Raw genomic sequence first — 23,049 nt, forward strand, 5'->3', positions numbered from 1 at the left:
ATTTGTTTACATCGTTTTATTAGCAAATGTAAAAAACACAACACCTGCGACAAGAAAAGAAAACTGTTAAACGTATTTTGTGTTTATGGCGTAGCTGACGGTGTCCCAGGTGGGACAACAGAACCTGGTATGTGGAGCTTGGGTTTTGCACTAAAACAGTTCCGAGGTCAAAGGTCGACCAGCGTCTTCAGTTCGGTCCAAAGTAGTCGACCATGCCGTTCCCTTTACGACCGTCAAAGAAGAAGAAGTTACGATGAGGAGCGTCTCTTTGGGAAAGAGCCTGCAAAGAAAGACGACAGCATAGATTTATCTTTTATTATTTTGGTTAACTTTTATGAACAGATTGAGAATAAATCTGGATAAAAATCCCAAAATGTTTTATGTTTCCCTTTCAAACAAACAGAATGTTAACATGTGAAAAAGCAGTTAAACTCCACAGAACTGATGAAGAACATTTCAATAAAAGTCAGATTTATTGGAAGGAAAATATTCAGAGTTGTTTTCTCGATGCTTCGGCTCAGAAATATTCAACCAGTGAGAGAGAGAAAGAAGCTGAAACTATACCTTTCTGATCCAGAAAAAACATTCCTGGAGTTACTTATATATCGACTATTAGCCCAATGTTTGAATCCTGATGTGAAGATCAGGATCTAAAGATCTCGGTTTCTGAAATTTTAACAGCTTAAATCATTAAATATTTAATGATTTGGTTAAATCAGTGAATTATTCCCTCTGCGGCTGGATGCTGTGCAGCTGGGAGAAATTTTACTTTATTCTCATAATGCTACAGCTTTCTCATAATAGGATTATTCTCAAAATATTGCAGCTTTATTCTCATAATATAACAACTTTATTCTTGTAATATCACCAAGGTTTCCTCCAGAAAACCTGCTAAACCCGGTGGTTGGCGCGCTCCGCAGTCAGTCATCTAGCAGCTCGCCGTGTTTTTGAGTTAATTTTTATTTAAAGTTTACAGGAAAATATTACTTGATAATTATGTGTTATTGGAAAATTAATATCTGAACACCAGGCCTAAAGTCTTAAAAAATCCAAACATGAAAAAACAACAACAAATAAAAAAGCAATGCTAAGCCTGGTGGGAGCACAAGTAAAGTCTGGTGGCCCGCCAGGCTCATAATTCACTCGGGGAAACGCTGTACCACAACTCGCGTACAATAATTCTTATAAAATTGTAATTTCTCATAATATTAAGACTTTATTCTTGTAATATTACAAATATTTTCTTACAACTATTCTCAAAATATTTAGACTTACTCAATTTCTGTAATTTCCGACTTTATTCTTGAATTATTTTGACTAAAAACGTACAACTTTATTCTTGCACTATGACTTTATTCTCATAATACGTTTACATTTTTTCTTTGTATGGGCCTAACACTCCATCGTAAAAACAAAAAACTGCAAAGGAACATTAAATATGATTAACGAAAACACAAGAAATCAACCAAAACATGGAAGATTATAGAAAACTTTACTAGATGTTGCCTGTTTTGGTTTGTGCAGGGCGTTGGTGAGCGTTATTTTTATCTTATGAGGTAAGTTTCTGAGCGCTTCACCTGAAACATTGTTTCTCACCTTGACCACCTCCTGCCCCAGAACTCCTCCCACGACGGCGCAAACCGGAGACATCTCTGAGAAACAGTAGCTGAGGACAAACAGAGCAGCAATGAGTTCAGGTTGGAGTTCAGGCGGAAAACTGGATTTCCAAATATCCGTTTTTTTCGATTATTTATGTACAACTTCATCCTTGCAATACGACTTTATTCCTGTAATATTTTTTAATTTTCTCTTAGTATGGCCCTTATACTCTGCAGTAGAAACAAAAAACAGCGAATGAACATTAATCTGATTCTAACAAAGACGTGAGAAATCAACCAGAACATGGAAGGCTGTAGAAAACGTTCCTAGATGTCATCCCTGTGAAATGGAAGCCACCTGATGAAGTCGTCGGCGAGCAGGTCGGCGCTCAGCCCCATGGCCTCCAGGACGTCATCTCTGATCTGCCTCAGCAGCCGGCTGTCCTCTGCACACGCCTTGGGGTCGGGGTCGCGACCTTTGTCTGTGCGAAACTTCAACAGGACTGTGGATGGACAAGCAGGTGTCCACAGTGAGTTGACCTGAATTATTATCTACACAGGAAAATGTGAAGTACAACACCAAATTGCAAAATTGCAGAATTTGAATTAATGAGTTGCAATAACAATTTAATTTTCCACTGGGAGCGATAAAGTAGTTTTGAATTTGAGTTGAACTGGAAGTGTTTGTTTTCTTATAACCGAGTTTTAACGAAAGGTAAAACCAAGTTTATCCATTATATTCTTACTGGACGCCAACTTTTGCTGCAAACAAATCAGATTTTAGTTTTTCTTAAACTTGGCTAAATATAGCAAACATTTTGAAACAAAGTGACCCAAATCATATTCCTATTACTGAAAATAAATTTATTCAATTGAGCAACAGAAACTGAAAACTAGTCGCCTTTCTTTTAACACAGCAAACCTGTAAAATCTGCTACAGTGTTTTAGGGACGTTGTAGACAGAAAAACCTTTTTATTTTTATTTTTAGATTAATATCAGAAGTTTTTTGCAAACAGACTTGGAAATTTCCAAATTTCAAATGTCAAAACTTTTCTTTTGAAAATGTCCCATTTTTGTAGAAAATTTCTTTTTGGCGGAAATGTTCTCCTTTTCTTTCACGTTTCGGATTCATAATAGATATCGGGCTACTTTTTATTTACTAGATTTTTGATTTGTTTGTGTTTTGGTTTGCTTTGCCACTACATCTGAGTCTACCAATTTGACCCATGTGACAAAAGGTTTGGACAAAGGCAATGTTTTCCAAATAACCTGTTGCTTTGTTGCCGTTTGTAATTTCATCATGCCGTTGAATTATCATGGCGTGGAAATTCGCTGCTGCTCCCTTTGAGAGAAGATAAGAATCTGAATGCGGTTGCACCATCGAGCCATTTCATCCGATTTGGCCTACGTTTCCCCCACATCAAATTAAAAGCATGCTCCTGCTGACATAAAGACCCCTGCTGCACAAATTCAGGAAGGAAGTGTTAGTTCATCCTCTGACAGATTAACAAAAAGAGAGAAAGAAATCTGAATTGTGCGCTTTATGAGCAATATTTCAGACGGCTCGGTGTGCGCAGACATCAGCACCTCGCCCACATGTTTCCGGCTCGTCCATTAAGTTCAACCACATGAGGATGTGGAGTCCTCCCACGGCCATTTCCACCACACACACACACACACACACACACACACACACACACACACACACACAAGTGGCAATGAATCATTTTCACACCTCTCTTCTGCCCTTTTATGAGAAACTCTACAAGAAGAAAGTTAAAAGTCTGGCACAAATGGCATCACATTCAGCTTTGACAGGAAATCAAATATAATCATAACACAATATAATATCATCAGCGTAAGTGGAAATATGATTGTATCTCTCAGCCCACATGAGCAGTAGTGACACAGATAAAACTGGATCTGAGGACGAAACCGACAACAACAACAACGGACATCGATTTTTCATCCCACTGGTTTAATTCACAGCTCAGATCAAATGATTTCAAATTCAAATGAAAGATACTTTATTGATCCCAACAGGAAATTAAAGGTTGTTCTTACTCATTAATTCAAAATTTTCAAAACGTTATTGTAGACTTTTAATTTCTACACAGTTTAAAAAAGGAACCTTTTAACATTTGGTCAACTTGAATTAAAGTGTCTGAACACCAGAAAAAAATGATTTTATTTCTTATTCTATGGTTTTGTAAGGTTCTGATGTGACATTATTTCACAACCTCTGGAGTTAAAAGGAGCCTCACCACAGGGAAAAGTCAAAACAGGACTGGACGATGTGACTACCACAATAAAAGCATTTCATATCAATGTTGATAAATATTAATACGCTTTTGTTTTTTTTGTTTTTTTTGGTTTTTTTGCCCCGCCCCTGCCAGGGGGTCTTTTGTGGGCTCTAGTGTCCCTTATTCGAAAGAAGGCTGACAGGAATGCGGCAAACATCAGTCGGGTCCGGGAATCGAACCCGCGACCGCCGCGTCGAGGACTGAAGGCCTCCAAATGTGGGTCGCGCTGTCCCCTACGCCACCACAGCACGCCCCATACGCTTTTGGTTTTAAATATCTGAAATTGAGTCACACTGGCAGTGAGACCTTCCCAATTTTAGCCAGTTTTCACTTCACTCCGTTGTTTTATTCTTTTTAAGCAGTTATGAAGTGTAACTGCTGGTGCACCAGTTACTCCTCAGGCTGTTGCTAGGTAACCGAAAGTGGGTGGGTGGGTGGGTGGAGGGGCGGGGGGGGGAGACTTGAAACTGCTTCTAAAGGCCCCAACATACTCTGGCGCGGTTCCGTCCAGACTCGAAGCGGACGTCTGCCGGACATGTCCACGCAGGGATAGATGTTTGTGACGGTGTTCTCGGTGTCGCACATTAAACCACCTGGTGGAAACGGTGTTCGGGCTGCACAGTGGTGCAGTTGGTAGAGCTGTTGCCTTGCAGCAAGAAGGTCCTGGGTTCGATTCCCGGCCCGGGGTCTTTCTGCATGGAGTTTGCATGTTCTCCCTGTGCATGGTGGGTTCTCTCCGGGTTCTCCGGCTTCCTCCCACAGTCCAAAAACATGACTGTCAGGTTAATTGGTCTCTCTAAATTCTCCCTAGGTGTGAGTGTGTGTGTGAATGGTTGTGTGTCTCTGTGTTGCCCTGCGACAGGCTGGCGACCTGTCCAGGGTGAACCCGCCTCTCACCCAGAATGTTAGCTGGAGAGGAACCAGCAACCCTCCTGACCCCATTAGGGTCAAGGGTGAACAGAAAATGGATGGATGGGTGGAAACGGTGTTCACATCAAACTGGTGTTCATGCGACACCGGGCTGATATAAGGGATTTATGAGTTCATGTTGTTTCGAAGTTGACATCAAGAACGACCAGCAAAAATCTGTTATTGTGACAGGCCTACAAGTATGTACCTAAAATGAAATCATTTAACAAAAAAAATTCTAAACAGTAAAAATATTTATGCAATCCAAATCCAAATTCTGAACTTTATATCAATAATTTGTTTAAAAAAAAAAAGAATTGGAAAAATAGGCTGTGGGTCATTTTATATTGGTATTCCTTTTTTTATTTCTGGTTTAAAAGAAATTTGAATCAGCCAATCAGAGACTCTTTAAGCTGCTGGATAGGAAATAAAAATAAACAATGTATAAAAAAAAGAAATCAGACTAATTAAAAAAAAAAGAAGCCAAAAATGCACACACACACCCAGCCTGTGGTTCAGATCAGCCGACTGTTCCTAGTGAGACAGGAAACAGTTACAACAGAGGAAGAGCCACTTCCTCATTGGTCGCCCAAAACAACAACTGCTTGCTCTAATTATAGAAACAGAGAAGGAATAATAACAGCGCTTCCTGTCTCCCCTCCACTAAATAACAACAACAACTCATGTTTCCACTGCTGAAAACTCTTCTGAGGTGCAGTGATGTGAAAACAGGGCGAGGCGGCAAATGTAGGTGGATTTCATCAAACTTTAGGTGTTAAAACTTTAAATGTGATCCAGACGAAATAATTACCCAAGAGCATAACCCTGATTTGGATAAGTTAACCTTTTAGTTTTAACCAATTTTTACATTTAATTCTTTCTATAAAACAGAATAAATTCTAAAAAATAATGCAACAGAATTTATGGTTAGGCCTGTCATGATAAATTTTGCTGGATGATAAATCGTCCCAGAAGTTATCGCGATAAACGATAATATTGTCATTGTGAGACCATTTTCAAGCATCAATAAACTTTCAATTCTAATCAACATTTAACACTGGAACTGGAAGACATTTTAAATATCCAAAATAAATAAACAAACCAAAAAATTATAAATAATATGGATTATGAAGTCTCTGGAATTTTTAAGTGCAGAATTGAAAAAGGTCAAAGTATTGTGATTATGTAAACATCGATTAGGTAATGAATATTCAACAGAAGATAACATTTTCATAAAACTTATTAAATTACTGTTTAACAACCAACTGACTGGTGTTCCCCCCAAAACTTCGGCTGTCAACTTTTTTCGGACTAGTAATCATCTGCTGGACGGCAAAAAGCTGCTCAGCAATAATGACTACCGTTGGCTTTAGCTGCCAGGTTGTCAACATAATGCATTAAACCCTAAACAAACGCCTAACGTGCCACTAATTGTCAACACTACAACAACTAGATAACAAGGTCAAGGAAAAGTTTTAATTAAGAAAGAAAAAAGCGAGGGAGACGGAAGTAGGTCAGTTATGCTAGCTTGACTATGACAACTTAACATGTAGATGTGCTGTGGAATATTTCATATCAGTTAAAAAATTAAATAAACGCAATCCACAAAAGTGAAATTTTGGTTAGAAAGGTTATTTTGTGAGTTTTAGTGAACTAAAACTAGGAGGTTCACTAAATTAATATTTTTGATTAGGAAAAGAAAAAACACTTTTTCTTTTAGTTGCATTACGGGGGTGAAATGGACCCGGAAGCCTGAGATTATTTGTAAAATGACGATTTCTGGTGAATTATTCTGAGGAGATATCAGTTTAAATCCAGCTCCGGTTGGGGTTTACTGTGTTGCAGCGTGGGAGTCGAGCTGCGCTACGCTCAGTGCACATGACTGGCCATGGACGGCCTGAGACGGAAACTAGCGCGTTGTGCGCGGGGACGCCGCGAGCGCCAGGTGACGAGGGAGACAAGAACGAGAAAAACAGGAAGATGAAAGATACAAAAACATCCAGAAACTACAAACGTGGTTATTTATCAGAGCAAACAGTGTTTGTTCTGAGAAACGCTGATTCAAATGTGAAGTTTTTCCATCAAAGCTGAGATGATGATCAACAAACTGTCTGGATACGTTGGAGTGGAACAAAGATTTTGGCATCATGGCTGCTGGAGAGTCACCCACATTTTCAGTTTCAGTTTTCGGTACTTTCTTTAGACCCTCCCGTCGTCCTTGGTGACATTTAAAGTCTTCCTCCTTTACGTATGGATGAATATCAGTTAAGAAAAGCCCCCGTTAATTTCATATTTTACAATGGAAATTGCATTCCTCCATGCATCATATTTTCCACAATATGGGGTCAAGGTTCAGGAAAAGAGGATCTTCACTGAGATTTTGGGTAAAGGAACCAACTCTGTGTTTAGCTGTAATCACTTCAAGCAGCAATAAGGCAAATTACAGGTTGTGATTTTTATCTAAAATGTCATAAATATAATAAATTATATTACATTCGTACCATGAAGCAGGAAGTAGTCAACCGGCGTTCGCTTCAGGCTGGCCTTGGCCTTCTCACTGGTCCAGTCAACCTCCAGCGCCGCCTTCAGCGTGCAGAAACTGGCCGTCTGATTGACGAGAAACAAGAAAAAATTATTTTAATTGATTTTAAAAAAGTAAGAAAGGTACAAAAATGCCTGAAAAAAATCCTAATCGGAGCAGTTTTAGCAGGAAGCAGTCTCTGGGTAAACTGATGCCTGTAAATAAAAATAAAATAAATCAATTTTTGAACAAAGAATCCTTTGGCAACTAAAAAATAAAAGTTGAATCTCTTCGACATGTGAGAATACAGATTTAAATCTGAAAACAAGTCTGAGATTTTACTCATTGGGATTTTTGTTGACAAACCAGAGAAATTTTATTTTTCCTTTTGAATTATTGCAACACATTTGCTTTACCTCAAATAAAAACATCTACATATAGCAAACAAATCAGATTAAAGCTTTCATTATTGTCATAAACAGAAAAAAATATCTTTTTGACATAAAATTACATTTTTCTAAATGATAAAAACATTAAACATCACCACTGTGGAAAGATAAAATGTGATTTGGAAATAAAACATGAGTCTGAGTACCGTAGGTGCCGTACCTTTTTCACCATGGTGGTCTCATTCGGGTCGACTTTGGCTTTCTTGGCTTCTGGACCGTCGCTGGAGTCGGACGACGGCTTCACCACTTTGGGTTTCTCCCTGAAACAAAAACAGTTTCTTCATTTTGAACACGAAATGGAAGACGACAGCGTTTTAAAAATAAAAATAAAAGCTTAAAGTTTTTTCTGTTTGAAAAAAACAAACGAAAAACCAGAGAGGAATAAAAACCAACTCTTCACCTGAACTGCTGGATGACAAAATATATAAATACATGTAGTTTAGTGAGGATAAACCATTTTTTATTGTGAAATAAAATAAGTAAAATAAACATTTTAAGCATCATTAATAATAAATATAATCATTAATTATAGAACATTAATAAATTTGTATTATTGTTAAAATAATGACAATAAAATATTAAATCTAGTTAGTATTATTAACAATAGCAATAAGTAAATCATTATGGAATATAAGTAATATTACTAATATTGCTGTTAAAATATTTTTAAAAAATGAGTAATATTATTTAAATTAGCACCATTAATAATAAAACTTTAGCAATAAATAATGATAAATGATAAGAATAAATGGAAAATATTAAAACTGCCACTTTAGAAAAAGGTAAATTTAAGAAAATTATTTTTAAATGAGTAATCAATAAATGTTAGCAAATTTTCCCCACTGGATAAATATTATGAAAATAAAAAGTAGATTTTTCTAAATTTTGCAGAGTGGAAATAAACTTTTATTTCCAGCGTTTTTAACGCTTCGTTCCCATCCAGCCAGAATCATCGTGTTGTCATAAAATGTTTAATGTTTTTCTGCAGTCCTACAAGCAGAACCAGATTAATGCCACTGAGCAAAAGGTGAGTGCAGGTGAACTCACTCCACATAGTTGTGCTCCTGTCCCAGGTTACAGAACATGTAACCATAGTAACCGTAGACGTCGCCACAGAACACCTTGATGTTGTGCTGAGAGCAGAGCTGGTCGACGCGCACCATCAGGTCTCTGGAGCAACCTGTGAGACACACCTGGGGAGAAAAGCAGCTGATTGGACCAGGAAAATATATACGAGATTAAAATCCTGAAAACTTCTAGATTATTTTACTCATTATGGATTTTATCCTGATAGTAGACGTTCAGAAAAAAATTGTCAATCATCTCTTTTGTCCAAGTTCAGTCCATAAAAAATTTATAAAACTATGTAAAATGTATACAAAACAATTGAGGTAAAATTTTAAATAAATATATATATAAAGTTTAAAATAAAAAATTGGAGTGAAACATTGAAATAAACATTAAAATTCATAAAAACATACTCAAACAGTTGACAATTAAAATTAAACCAATTCTAACATGTTGAAGTTAAAACAAAATATAAACAAGTCAAGAAAAAAGCAGAAAATAAATAACATTTAAAAGTAAAAAAAAATTATGCATAAAAATATATTTGAATAAATAGTTGATAATTATAAACAAAATAAATTAAAAAGTTCTCATTTTTAAAAAACTAAATGAAATAAATCAGAAGCTGAAAATAAAAAATTTAAAAGTAAAAAAAATTCTATAGTTAACATAACTGCAGTTATATGAAAAGGTTTGGGCACCCCTATTAATCTTAATTATTTTTATCTCTAAATATTTGCATTATGGACACAGTAATATTTCAGTACTGAAATGAGGTTTATTGGACTAAAAGAAAATGTGAAGAACGCATTAACACAAAATCTGACAGGTGCAAAAATATGGGCACCTCAGCAGAAAAGTGACATTAATATTTAGTAGATCCTCCTTTTGCAAAAATAACAGCCTCAACTCGCTTCCTGTAGCTTTTAATGAGATCCTGGATGAAGGGATTTTTCCTCTTTGCAAAACAATTCCAGTTCAGTTCAGTTTGATGGTCGCCGAGCTTCAAATCACCCCAAAGATGTTCAATGATATTCAGGACTGGGCTGGCCGTTCCAGAACATTGTAATTGTTCCTCTGCATGAATGCATGAGTAGATCTGGAGCGGGTTTTGGACCATTGTCTTGCTGAAATATCCATCCACGACGTAACTTCAACTTCGTAACTGATTCTTGAACATTATTCTCAAGAATCTGCTGATATCGAGTGGAATCCATGCGACCCTCAACTTTAACAAGATTGCCGGTGCTGGTCTTGATTTATTCTGGAAACTTCAGGGTTGGGTTTGAAAACTGGATATAATCCCATTATAGACAAAAAGTAACAAAACACAGCTGGGGGTTAAAAGAGGCAGAGCTGGAAACAACTCCTGCAGCAGATTACGATAAATCTAACACAGTTTCATCATGTGCTGTTGTACATCTAGGCTGGGCTGCTGCAGACTGTAAACAGCTGATAAGAACCATGCTGGTTCTGCAGAACCTGTTGGGTCCAGATAGTCTCTGGTTTAGGAGGTTGGAAGCTTTTCCACTTCAGTCAGGGCAAAAATGGTCTAAAGTTATTTACATGTAACATTAAGTTTATAAAAAAACAACCACATAGTTATTGTTTATACAACACAAAAGGGGCCAGAATTAAAGAAATCTTTGCTCTGACTGTCTTCTATACATGTGCAAATATTTCTGGTCAAAATTAAACTTTTGACTCTTTTGTGCTCAGATTTAATCCCTGTTCTCATTCCTTATGATGTTAAGTTACTGTTTTTATAGTAACTTAACATCTAAAGTTACATATGTCACACGGTTCACACATGCTAAGTCAGAGGTGTCCAAAGTGTGGTCCAGGGGCCATTTGTGGCCCTTGGAATAAGTTTGTGTGGCCCCTCACTGCAGTAGAAAAACGGTGCTGGAGCCGATGCAGATGAGATGGACATTTTTAAAAATCATTTTATGGTGAGATTTCTATATTAATATCTTAAATGTAAAATGTAGAACACAAAGAATCTTTCTTTCATTAGCAGATTATAGCATGACGTCATGACGCCAACATCCAGCAATTCTTTACTCTAAAGCACTTTGGCTACACACAACACATGATTTAAAGAAAATTCTTGCTTTTACAGCTGGAAATAAACCAAAACCAATTTATAGACCAAGAAAATTGAAAATAATTGACTCAGATTTAAATAAATGTAAACATTAAAGCAAATTTCTGTCGGTTTCGGTAACCTTCTTTAAAGGATAAAGAATTCACAATAATATGATTTTTGCTTAATGGAGAGAAAAAGCTCATTTTGGCATGTAAGGACTTCCATCTTGGGGATTTTGGCCCTCGGTGCAAAAAAGTTTGGACACCGCTGTGCAAAGTGAAGGTCAGGAGGAGGAGGCGAACTTTGGGGAAAAACTGAGGGAGGATGGAAAGAACCTTTCTGAAGTTTCATCTGGTTTGTAAAAATAGAAATGAAATAAAAATCAGAGTGGGAGTTCTGAAAGAAGGGTGATGCTGTGGACGATAAAACTGAAACAAACTGTGGCGATGTTCTCTTCGAACCCTAAACTCATATAAATGTGTTTATTTTTCTGTGAATTTTTACCTGTTTGTGAATATTTCTCAACATCCTTCATGGATGTAGAGCAGCGAGAGAAAGAGGTAGTTCTAACATCTCTTCTGGTGCTTGAATGTCAAATTAAATCCAAAAACACTTTATTGATCCCAAAGGGAAATGAAATGTTCCTGTAACTCATTAATTCAGAATCTAAACTCTTTGCTCAGAGACAACCTGCCAAGAAAAGAGCAGTGAGAAAGAGGTCACAGAAATCTGAAGAAAAAGCCCCACAGGGTCGTTTTGAGGCTACAGATCGAATTGCTCTCTGCCAGCCACATGGAGACCGAGTGTGTGACCAACTAAACAAACTGCTGTGTACATCATGTTAGTATGTCCTACAGCAACAACCTTATGTCAGAGGCCTCTTCAGATTTGTTGCAACACTGACGGCTACAGGAAATTCTTGCGATAACAATTTTAGTCGTGACATGTGTATTTTCTTGTATCTCTTTTTCATCTATGCTTAGTCCTGTCACAGTAATCAGTTTTGCTGGGGGATAAATTGTCCCAGAAGTTCTTGCGATAAATAATAAAACTGTTGTTTTTAGATCATTTCCAAGTAACATAAAGGTAATAACGGCTTAATGATCCAAGAAAACATTCTCAAAGTTAAATAAGTTTTTAATAATACTGAACATTTAACACTGGAACTGGAAAACATTTTAAATATCCAAAATAAGTAAATAAAACAACAAAAAGAGCAAATAAAATTATTTATGAAGTTTCTGTAAATAAAATTGTCCTTCCAGTTGTTGTCCTCAGTTACAACATCATTTAATTTCTCTTTTGGAATAAATAAAGTATTTGTGAATTGTTTCACATAATGCAAAAATGTTTTATGCAGCCAAGCAGAATAAAAATAAACACCAAAAATTTATAATTTTGTTGAAACAAAGGAGAGAAATATACAAGAAATACTTTGATAGTTCTCTGCCTCATGAAGGTTGGATTTGACAACAATTAAATACAAATTAAATAAAATTGTTACTTGCGTGTTTTCTTTATTTACTGTTTAATTGTGACTTTCTTGCCTGTATTTTAAGTTTAAAATAGAAGAAGAGCTGCACCAGCCTCTGGTGAAAATTATTACAAGTTCAGGTTTTAATGCACAATATGGACAAACACCAACATCTAGTGGTCAACCTGAGTGCTGCAAGGCAAGATCAATCCTCTGGTTGAATTCAGAGTCGTCTGTTGTTTGTTTTGAAAAAACTTTCCACCTTCCCGGTTCATGTCAGACCGACTCCATCCACCTTCTGTTCTCACTCACCGCGTCAAACTGTAGAAAGAAGTCATCTGGTTTGTCTTCGACTCTGTCCGGGTCGGCGTGCACCTCTACCATCGGGTTGAGGTTCTGGGCTCGCTCCAAGGATGCCTGAGCCCGATTCTGACCCTGAGCCGACACCGGGATCAGAAACTGGGCTCGACACGATTCCTCCGAAACCTGGGAAGATTGGCACACAGGCAGCACTTACAGTGGCTTGTTCTGCCGACTTAACAGCTTAATTAAAGCTAGAGATAAATTACTTTCCTGAATGACAAAACCAAAAGAGACACTGTGTTCTTTCAAATTTGCATGAAAAATATATTATTTAGTCACTTTGGTAAAGAATTATTTTGCAATCTGCCATCTGGTGGAGAAAAGTAGTACTACAAATCTAAAGTTATGAATCATAAGAAATGCATTGTACAAAACATTAATAATTGTTAAGAAAAACTTCCAGATTTGCATCTTTTTTTTTTTTTTTTTTATGACTCACTGACTTCAGGGTTAACGTGTTTGTACCTGTTCGTGATCCAGCAAAGTGAGTCCTTTAACTCCAGCAAGAATGAGGTTTTTAGCCAGTTCAGCTCCGAGACCTCTTACCCCTGCCAGCAGCACCCGGGACCCTCGCAGCCTGTTTCATTAACAAAGAATAAATAAAAACACAAAGAATGGCAGGTTACTGGAAAATATGTCTAATCACTGAATAGTGGACAGTTTAAATGTAACAAAATTGTATTATCCACTATTACAAGCTCAATCAAATAATTTTAAAAATACAGTAATAAGAAAAAAGTTCAACTTAATTTTAAATAAACTACAACAAAAAATAATTTAGAAAATTTAACAAAATTAATGTGTTTATTAAAAGAAGTAAAGTGAAAGCCCACTTTGAATCGAAACTCCACTGTTTTTGGGATTATGACATCATTCATAGTAGAATACAAAACGGGAGCATACGAAAGAGAAAAAAACATTTTTTATGTAAAAAAAAAAATGCAATAATAATTTATCAGATTAAGTTAATTAAAAATGTGCAAAAAAATTACATATTTTCAGTTAAATTAAAAAAACAGAACAAGAATAGACTCCTAAGTTATTTATTAAACTTACATTCATAAATAATATACCTCTTCTGATAATTTCCTACACAAAGAGGCTAGAATTAGTAGCAATAAAAGAAACGAACAAGAGAAACCTTCCGCTGCTTTGATTAGCCTACAGAGCTAACCGTGCTAGCTCACCTCTTCTGGGCATCCAGCCCCCATAACCGAATCTGGCGGTCATACTGTGCAGCTTCCTCCTCGCTGATTACCGGGTCCTCCTTCTCGATCATATCAACCGTCCTGGGTCACTGAAAAAGTTTAAATTAAGTAACAAAATCAACTTTTCTGCAGCAATACAGGCGAACGGTTCAAAAGGCTGCGAGTGAATGGACGCTCAATTGTGACGTCAGCAGACAGAAACAATGATTTTCTTCTTCCTTTTTTTGTAACTGGAAAATCACGTTGCTGCCACCCTCTGGCTTGAAACAATAACTTCGTTATGTGGCCGCGCTATCGTAGATTATTCTTCCTTTTCTTTCTTTACTTCCTTTCTGGAGACGTTTTTAGTTCCTAGATTTTACAAACGGCGCATTTAAAGGATTTATTTTAAATTGTATTCTGCTCTAAGTTTTATTTTAGTGATTTTAACTGGTATTTGTTCAAATTTGGCAAGCTCCTTTAATCTGTTCTCGATATTGTTAAAGAAAAGGAATACATCGTCAATTACATTATTTACCCCGGAATGCACATTAGGTTAAATTGTTATTTAATACGTATGTCTTTGTTTCTTCTTCGGAATTGAAAGGGATATTTGTCCCTCGGCGTTGTCTTTCAGGAAATGTCAAAAGACCGTTCAGTCGAATGACTGAACGGTCATTCGACTGAACGGTGGAATGACCGTTCAGTCGAACGGTCATTCGGTCTTTCTTGCTTTCCTTATGACCCATAAATATAGTTGCAAATAATAGCATAATGTGAAATAATCGTCGTTTTTTTCCGTTGTCTTTTTATGATTGGGCATCTTTTTCATAACCTCTAACGGGCAAGGATCACAGCAGTTGTGTATTTTTAAACAGACATATATTTAACATAATTTCAGATTTTTATTTGTAATCAATTGCTTTATTTTAGTGTGGAAGCAATATGAATAAACGCATCAGAATTGTGGACAGGAACTAGATTTTTGTGTGACAATGTCAATCAACCAGTCAATGAAGAAAGGAAGAACAGTCATGAGAAAGAAATTTGTTTAAATAGCAATGCAAATTTTAAAAGAACTTTAATAATATAATAACTCCCTCTGTCCCCAAAATACGGAAGTAACTAAACACTTGAAATAAAATACTTTTTATTATATGTTACAATTTGTTAAATTTTAATAGGGAATAATAGTGTTCGACTAAAAACAACACAATAAACAGAAACATCTGTTGTTTTGTACAAGTGCTCAAATTTTGTAATTTTGCATGATAGATGTTTTTTAATTATTTGCAAATAAAAATAAACATATCTAGTATCTCAACTTTAATTAGTGTACATGGGAAAATGCTAAATAAGTTAATTTAAAATAAAATTATACATACAAAAAGAGTATATATTATATTTTTAAAAATGATTTGAAAGATCTTTTTAAATATTTTTTTTCAATATTTTTGATTTGTTTTGAAGAAAACATAATGTGGTTGAGAATATAACCAACTAACACAGAAAATAGACCGAAACAATCCGTGGCCTAGTATTTTTATGTTCAATGAAGAATGTTTTTTATTTTTGCTATATTTCTGTTTCTAAAGACAAAAACGGCAACAACATTCATTTAAATTTTGCACAGACAAAGAATACCTCATGTTCTGATAACAGTTACGATGACTGCCTGCGAGTCAAACTCAGGGGTTACTTCACACGCAAAGTTTGTCTTTCGGTAACATCCGTGAATGTGTGTACGTCATTCTCGGAAAACTCCGCCCCTTTCTCTTTGGAGAAGACGGTCGTCCATTTTAAATGTATCAGTCGTCATTTCACACCGCTACAGTAGGACGGAGAACGTCAGGATTCAATTTCATCATATTTCTCTTACAACTGTAGTGGAGAATTGCCTACTATGAACTGAATCTCTTCCTAAAACAAAAACAAGTAGATCCTAGTGAAGTGACGCATAAGCCAGTAGAGTCCAGCGTCGAGTTGTAATTTTTTTGCTCCTCAATGTAGCTAGAGGAAATGGCTGTGGAAAGCATGACTGTCCATCCAAACTCCCCAACTACCAACCACGAACACAACAGTCTTCTGACTGACGAAAGGTCGAGTAATTCTACAGTCATATTTAAATGAATTAATTTATTTGTCCTGTGCTTTTACACAAAAGCCCGGGGGTTCTTTTTGTTGTTTTTTTCTGTCAAAGGGATTAAACTCGCCTTTTCTGGAAAACGAGTACAGAGGTAAAGAGAACGGCCATGTTGACACGGCATCGCCTACTGGGAGGCCTAATAGCAACTGGAACAGCGTTATTCCCTCTATTTTATTACAGTATTACAATCAGCGACCAGTCGATTCAAGAGAGCTTGTCAAAAAGGAAAAGACAAGGTCGAAACAGCTGATCATTTATAGTTTTTCACTGTCACGGTATAGTTTTAATTACCTTACAAGTTCGGAAATTGAGCGCTCTCCCATTTTGAAAATTTCTCAACGGTTTTTAATTTGTATGCGGAGTTAACCTCGCCATCGCAGGTAAACAAAGTTGAAAATCTAAAAACTAAAGAACCGACCGTTAGTTTCTCCAGCTGACGGCCTGGCATTAGCTTAGCAACTGGTGCTAATTGCTAAGCTAACGGCTAATCGGGTTAGACATTTGCAAATTTGCTCACGTTGCGTTCGTGGCTTTATTCCTTTGTTGTATCGATGGCAAACTTTTTTTTGACATTTTTTTACTTTTATTTGATTAAAATAGTACTATCAAAAATATTTATGAAATTCCACACTTTTCGACGTTTTGAAAACTGCCGCTTCAAAAACTGCGCAGTTTCATCCGGGCGTTTTGGTATCACCGTTTTGGGACGAGCGAAAGCCTTTTTAAATTCTACCAATCGTGCTCCTAAAACCTTAAAGGTAATTTTATTTTTAAAGTTACTTAATTTTTTACAAGTATCGATTGAATATTATTTCAGTCACTAAGGACATTTGTCACGACTGTGAAGTTAGCTTCTGACTTGGAATTTGGAAAACAAAGGGTTCTTAATTTCATTGTCTTTAGGGTTTGGTACACTAATCAAAAATGTTACTTACCAAAACTGGTTAAGCCTTCTCTGAGCTATTCTATATTTGTATTAAGAACACTTTTTGGTGTCAAAAACTTGCTGGAGGTGGCCTAACCACCAAAGCATCACTCTAACCCCCTTTTTCTTAACAAACTGCGTATTAAATAGTGTCTGTAATTGATGTATAATATATAAGCCCACATATGATTTGTCTAAGTAATTTAGGTCTTACTTTGGAACTGACTAAAAGTTGTTTATACCCCCTAACAGCTGTGAACCAGCCCTTTAATAAACGTTCTAATCAGAAGCTAACTTCAGTATAGTGTGTTAGCCTAACATGTCCCTTTTATTCACCCATACAGCCCATAAAACTCCCCCAAAATGTCTGCAAAGCATCCCGGAGTGTTTGAAGTCGAACACTAATGTTCCCTTCTCCAAAAGTGCCCACTTACAACCCCCCAGCCCCCACTAGACTACAGTCCTTAGAAAAGTAGGGAAAACTTATTTTTCTCTGGTTTTTGTGAAGAAAACCCATCACTGTAAGTATCTCCCCATTTTAATCAAGGCTTACATGATTATTACAGGAGCTTTTAAAGTAGAAGGAAAGTGCAGCAAAGCAAAAAGGTGTATAAGGAGAATTTAGAGGTTGGTGCAGTGTTTGTTAAAACTTGAAAATCTTATTCCGCTTGTGCATAGAGTTTAATAAATGACCCATTGAATAAATATCAACTTTTTGGTTCTGGATGGGATTGGTTATTGTGAGCTGGTTTTATTATAAGAATATTCAGCAATCTGAGCTTTGGGAGTTTGGTTGGCATCAGGTGATGTGTGCGTAGCACCAGAACTTGCCACTGGTTTGTCCATAGTTGATCCCAGCCATCCCCTTCCTATTCATAAAAAACAGCTCACGTAATGCTACCCTTTGCTGTGACAGGAGACGTTACTTTGTGTCTCATCTTTGTGCCATTAGTGAAACAGTCGAAATCTACTGGTGGAGAAAAAGTTAGCTGGCATTGCTGAAGTAGGAAAGGCTCAGATTTCTAATTATTGAATCAAAATGTACAGAATACACTTTGCATTTTTTATGTTTTGTGGTTTTAGATGTGTATTTTTTTAACTGTTTGGAAGGCTGAAAACTTGATTGGTGTAATTTTTAAGCCACAACTTTGAATGTAACTATTTAGAAGCATAAATTTGCGGTAATGTGTCGGCAGGTGAGTGTTTCTGTTTGTTTTGATGGAGAGAATACCCTCTGAATATTAGGAATGTGGTGTGTTTTGCAGAGATGGTTGACATTTTGTTCCAAAGTAGATCAACTGAACCACCTACTGTTTCAGATGTCTGAACTTTACTGCCCTGCTTTGGCTGTTTGTGTGTGTGAAATGTCTAATATGATGTATTAATACTCTGCTACGGAGCTCCAGAAAGGCTTTAATGTGCTTTGTGTGTCTGATCAATAGCTGGTTGAATTCCAGGTTAAACTGAGTTAAAAGGTCAACATTAACGCCACATCACAAAACCTCAACTGCACCTTAGATACTAGATTGTACATTTTGCACCATATTTCTATTTTTTGTTAATTTTGTAGAGAATTAATACAGATAATCTCGCCCCAATTTTAAAATTAGGAACAAGAAAATTTTAATTCAACATTTTGTGGATGTTTGTGAAATTTTGAAACCTCTAACATGTCTTTCGTGTTTCTGGCTTCTGTGGCGTTAAACAATAATACTGATTTTAGATCATTTTAAAGTAATATAATCATAATTGAATATTAATGCAAGAGCATATTCTCAAAGGTCAATAAACCTTAATTTGTAAAGAACATTTAAAACTAGGACTGGAAGACATTTTACATATCCACAATAAATAAGCAAAACAACCACTAACAATAAAATGTTTTACATAAAAACCAAACGAAACCTAAATTGTAAATATAATGCATTATAAAGTCTATAAACAAAATTTCCCCTCAAAAAATACTAATCATTCGGCTCCGATCGGAAAAACATTCAAGACTGCAAATAGGATTTGCTATTATTAAATTCATTTTAATTCATCATCTGATTAATTGATTTTTTTGTGACAATAAATTTCTTCCGATTTCTTTAACTTTGAAAGATTGGCAATCGGCCAATACTGCATGAGAAACCGACTCCGTGACTTTGTCTCTACATTTAGTGAATTTTCAGACAAGAAAAGTTGGTATCCGACAAAATCAGAATCAGGAGGTCAAGTTTCTTAAAGATCAGTGATCGGCCAGAAAACTGCGATCGGTGCACCGTTAGTATGAAACGACCAAAACAGAAACAACCAGAACCGCAGAGAGAAATAGGTTTGTTATTCTCAAGGTCAGATTTACTGATATTTGTGTGAAGTGTGCAAAAGTTTTGAGCCATAGTTTAAATAAGATGCTGCCTTAAAACACTGAGTTACAGTTTATGGCTTGAAAATAAGATCTCCAGTTTATTTCCTAATCTTACTTTTTTTCCCTCTTTGCTTTTCTAAAAACAGAAATTACAAATGACCAAAAAAAATTCTGAAAGTGTTTTATTTCAATCCTCCCTTCTGTGAGTTGTCTGACAAAGTACTAGGAGGCTTTGAGAATGTTTAAGAGAATAAATTCATAATATGAAGATGTAATTTTACTGAAAGAATGCCTTAAAATTATGAGAAAAAATGAGAAAAAAGCTTGAAAAATTACTACTTCGTTCACCAAATATTACAACTTTATTCTGGTAACATTAAGAGTTTATTTTCATATCAAATCGTGACTTTATTTTGTTTAAAACAAATAAAAATCTTAGCTTGACCTTTATATCTCTTCATAGAGTATGCATGACTTCAAAGAACAAATAAATGGAAGCTGTAAAAAAAACAAAACAATTGCTTGTCAAACAAGATGGCCGCCCTTTGCTCTTTACTATAGAAACCAAAAACATCGGTGAAAGAAAAACCAGATTTTCCATAAATTAAATCTACAAAAAACAAAAATTAGATTAAAAATCGATTTATCGTCCAGCTATCAGTGTTTGTTGTTGTCTCTTTGTATAAAGCAGAGTTTTAACCTTCAACCTAATAAATATCTGGTATTGATTATTAATAATGAATAATTTTCTACCAGCCTCTGTACTTGGGTTCCGTCTAATATTTGGGCTCCCAATTTGACAGTTTAAACTTCAGATGGCAGAACAATGAGGTCAGAATGAACAGCAGGAATAAAAGTGATTAATTTTCATGCCCAGGCCTGAAGATGGAGAGCTGGAGGAGGGCGAGTTGGAAGACGATGCAGGGGACATGGAGGAGGAGGCGGGCCAGGACTTGTCTGCAGCGGCGGGATCGGGCGGAGACCGGGGCGAGGACGCCGGCGGCGGCGGCGAAGGAGGAGGAGACGTGGCGGCGGACAGGCCTCGCCGAAGCCGAGACCGCCACCCGAGCAGCGCCTCAGACGACGAGCGCTCCCACCGCCACAAGAGAAAACGGAAGAAAGAGAAGGAACGAGAGCGTGAAAAAGAAAAGAGGAGGTCCAAGAAGAAACGCAAAGCCAAGCATAAAGTGAGTTGACATTCAGCCGTGAAGCTGAATCATCTTCTTCCCTCTCTATTCCTCTAATAACCACTTTCTGCTCCTCACAGCGGCACGCTTCTTCTGATGACGATCACTCAGACTTCAGCGATGACTCTGACTACAGTCCAAGTGAGAAGAGGAAGTACAGAGATTACAGTCCGCAGTACACCTCCTCTGTGAGTTTTAATGTCATTTTAAAACATTATGCAAACATCACATTATGCACATTTAGTTTTTCCTTTAATGTTTCTGATGCTGATAAAAACACCCAGCCAGTTTTCTGGTAAAATGTCATGTTTTTGGTGTCTGGACAAACATCTGAAATGTAACATCACAAATCAGCGAGCACTGCCTGTTACCTAGCGACCCCAGTAGAGCTACAGCACGTTACCTAGCAACGCAAACTGAGCTCCAGTACGTATGGTCTTAATTCAAGTATACTAATGTATTTGAACTAGAAACCGATGAGTTGGGGGGCGTGGTCAGCAGCAGCTGATTTGGATTTAAAGTGACAGGACGCCCTAAAACTGAGCAAACTAAAATCTCACTATCTAAGAATAATTTTGTGGGAAAAAATGTAATGAACATGATTTGTATAGACCGTATCGTAACCTGTCCAATGAAGTATAATAATCACCTTTAAAGTTTGTCTGACAGGAGAAAAATGTTTCTGATCCTTGGATTCTTTGTTGTTTCTGTCTGCAGTCTCATGGCGGCTACGGTGGGCCGAAGAAGGGCGGCTACATGAAGATGGACAAACAGGGCTACACTGGCTATGACGACTATGAAGAAGACATCTACGAGGGAGAGGAGGAGGAAGACATGGGCGATGAAGAGTATGACGACTTCGCGAAGGAGCTCAACCAGTACCGCAAGGCCAAGGAGGGCGGCCGGGGCGGAAGAGGTTCTTTTCTTTATTTCTGATCAAACCTAATGGATAAAATTAGAAAAAAAACAATGTGAAATTTATGCTTTTACATTATTAATAATGAGGATTGGATTAGATTATGGATTAATCAGTTATCGAAACAATTTATTAATTGTTTAATCGTTTGCTGGAGGATACAAACTTTTAAAAAAAGGTAATTTTCTAAAGGAACAAAACACTCAGAGACCTAATTATGGCAAAACTATACAAACATATATATATAGTTTTTAAATGTTTTCCATCTCAAGGAAAAAAAAAACACATTTGTCTTTAAATGTGTTCAACCAAGAAATCCTTCAGTTTTAACTTCTCCTGGTTCAAATTCTGTAAAAAAAAAACAAAAACAAAAACAAAAAACTCCTATTTAGCATCTTTTACTATCAGTTTTTAATCAGATCATCCCTACATTGTATAAGTCCTGCAGAAATGGCTGAGCTTTGAGCTTTTCATGCAAGTGATCATTTATAGTGAGGGAGGAAAAAATACTCCTATTTTTTCCTCCCTCACTATAAATGATCAAGTTTTCACTAAAAGAATGTTAAGTTATCACATTTTAGGCAATATAATGTTTATTTTCTTATTTGTTTATTTGCATGGTTCATGTAGTTTTAATATTGTTAAAAATTGTAAGCTTGAGTGGTTAAACTGCCGAATGGGTTAATTTAAAAAACAAATCTCATTATTACATTAATCATCAGAATAATCAATAAATATAAGAAAATCCAAAGAAATTAAACCCACGCTGCTTTTATTTGTCTCCTGCAGGGGGCAGAGGTCGCATGAAGAGCCTGAGAGGACGCGGGGGAATGAGGGGAGGGAGGCGGGGGAGAGGAGGAAGCCGAGGACGGGGCGGACGAGTTGGAAGGATGGGCGGAGACGACGACGGGGACGGATACGGAGAGGACATGGAGGTCAGGGGTCACTGAGCGTCTCTCTCCTTCAACTCCAGCTTGTCTCCGCTGTTTATCAGGAGTTATGTGACGGAAAAACACAAAGCAGTGGAAGGAAAATGAGAAACGTTTTCAAAGTATTTGTCAAGACAGAATCTGAAAAGTGTGGCGTGCATTTGTAGTCAGTCGAGTTCAGCTCTAGAACTTCACAGAGACTATGCTACCAACCTTCCAGGTTTCCCACCTGTCACCAGGTGGGTGTGGCTCTGGAAAGCCTGATAAATCGAGTTCTGACTCCCACCTGACCTGTGGATCTCTGCACCGTCCAACAGGTCTCTTTGTTGCTTCTCTGATTAGTCATGAAACGATCAGTTATTGAAATAACCGTCAACTAATTTAGCAATCAATTAATCACTAACTGGAGATTATAGACTCTAAAATGTCTAATTTGTTTAAAGAACAAAACCCTCATAGCCATAATTCAGCACAAATTACATTAAAATTATTTTCATTTTGCATTAAATATTAAAAAAGATCTTCTTTATCTGTAAATATTTTCTACCCAGAAAATACTCAAGTTGCAGTTTTAGCTTCACCTGGTGAGAATTCTTGTGTCCGATTAGCAAGTTTTGCCATCCAGCTATATATT

General features: G+C 36.7%; 2 protein-coding genes across 6 annotated transcripts in view; one reads left to right on the forward strand and one right to left on the reverse strand.

The window, feature by feature from the left end:
* On the reverse strand, positions 1-16,469 carry sae1 (SUMO1 activating enzyme subunit 1). 2 transcript variants are annotated; one of them, XM_044120118.1, is made up of 10 exons: positions 16,400-16,469; positions 13,963-14,072; positions 13,241-13,352; positions 12,725-12,898; positions 8,829-8,974; positions 7,942-8,041; positions 7,313-7,418; positions 1,957-2,101; positions 1,597-1,666; positions 8-280 (listed from the first exon to the last, which is right to left on the reverse strand). In XM_044120118.1, exons 2-10 carry the CDS (start codon positions 14,052-14,054, stop codon positions 188-190), a joined length of 1,038 nt encoding a protein of 345 aa, XP_043976053.1. In that variant the 5' UTR covers positions 14,055-14,072; positions 16,400-16,469; the 3' UTR covers positions 8-187. The 2 variants fall into 2 exon arrangements, with proteins under 2 accessions (XP_043976052.1, XP_043976053.1); XM_044120117.1 differs by lacking the exon at positions 16,400-16,469 and having other exon boundaries at positions 1-280; positions 13,963-14,238.
* The window catches only part of zc3h4 (zinc finger CCCH-type containing 4), a 16,700-nt gene continuing 9,406 nt past the window's right edge, over positions 15,756-23,049 (forward strand). For 2 of the 4 annotated variants that reach the window (XM_044120045.1, XM_044120046.1), the window contains exons 1-5: positions 15,756-16,061; positions 20,261-20,570; positions 20,651-20,758; positions 21,288-21,486; positions 22,276-22,421. In XM_044120045.1, the coding sequence (XP_043975980.1) occupies positions 15,982-16,061; positions 20,261-20,570; positions 20,651-20,758; positions 21,288-21,486; positions 22,276-22,421 (843 nt within the window). In that variant the 5' untranslated portion in view covers positions 15,756-15,981. Of the gene's footprint in view, positions 16,062-16,572; positions 16,867-17,068; positions 17,555-20,260; positions 20,571-20,650; positions 20,759-21,287; positions 21,487-22,275; positions 22,422-23,049 lie in introns of those variants that run through there. The other 2 variants (XM_044120049.1, XM_044120047.1) reach the window with 2 other exon arrangements.

This window comes from Gambusia affinis, linkage group LG06 (genome assembly GCF_019740435.1).
Source record: "Gambusia affinis linkage group LG06, SWU_Gaff_1.0, whole genome shotgun sequence".
NCBI classification, from domain to species: domain Eukaryota; kingdom Metazoa; phylum Chordata; class Actinopteri; order Cyprinodontiformes; family Poeciliidae; genus Gambusia; species Gambusia affinis.

Excerpts from the sequence above, each read along its gene's own strand:
- sae1 (XM_044120117.1), bottom strand. The coding sequence starts at position 14,054 with ATGATCGAGAAGGAGGACCCGGTAATCAGCGAGGAGGAAGCTGCACAG. Across the intron at positions 8,975-12,724 it reads TCTTTCTACAGTTTGACGCG|GTGTGTCTCACAGGTTGCTC; the intron begins GTGAGTGAGAAC and ends TTTTCTCCCCAG. Across the intron at positions 1,667-1,956 it reads CTCGCCGACGACTTCATCAG|CTACTGTTTCTCAGAGATGT; the intron begins GTGGCTTCCATT and ends GTTTGTCCTCAG.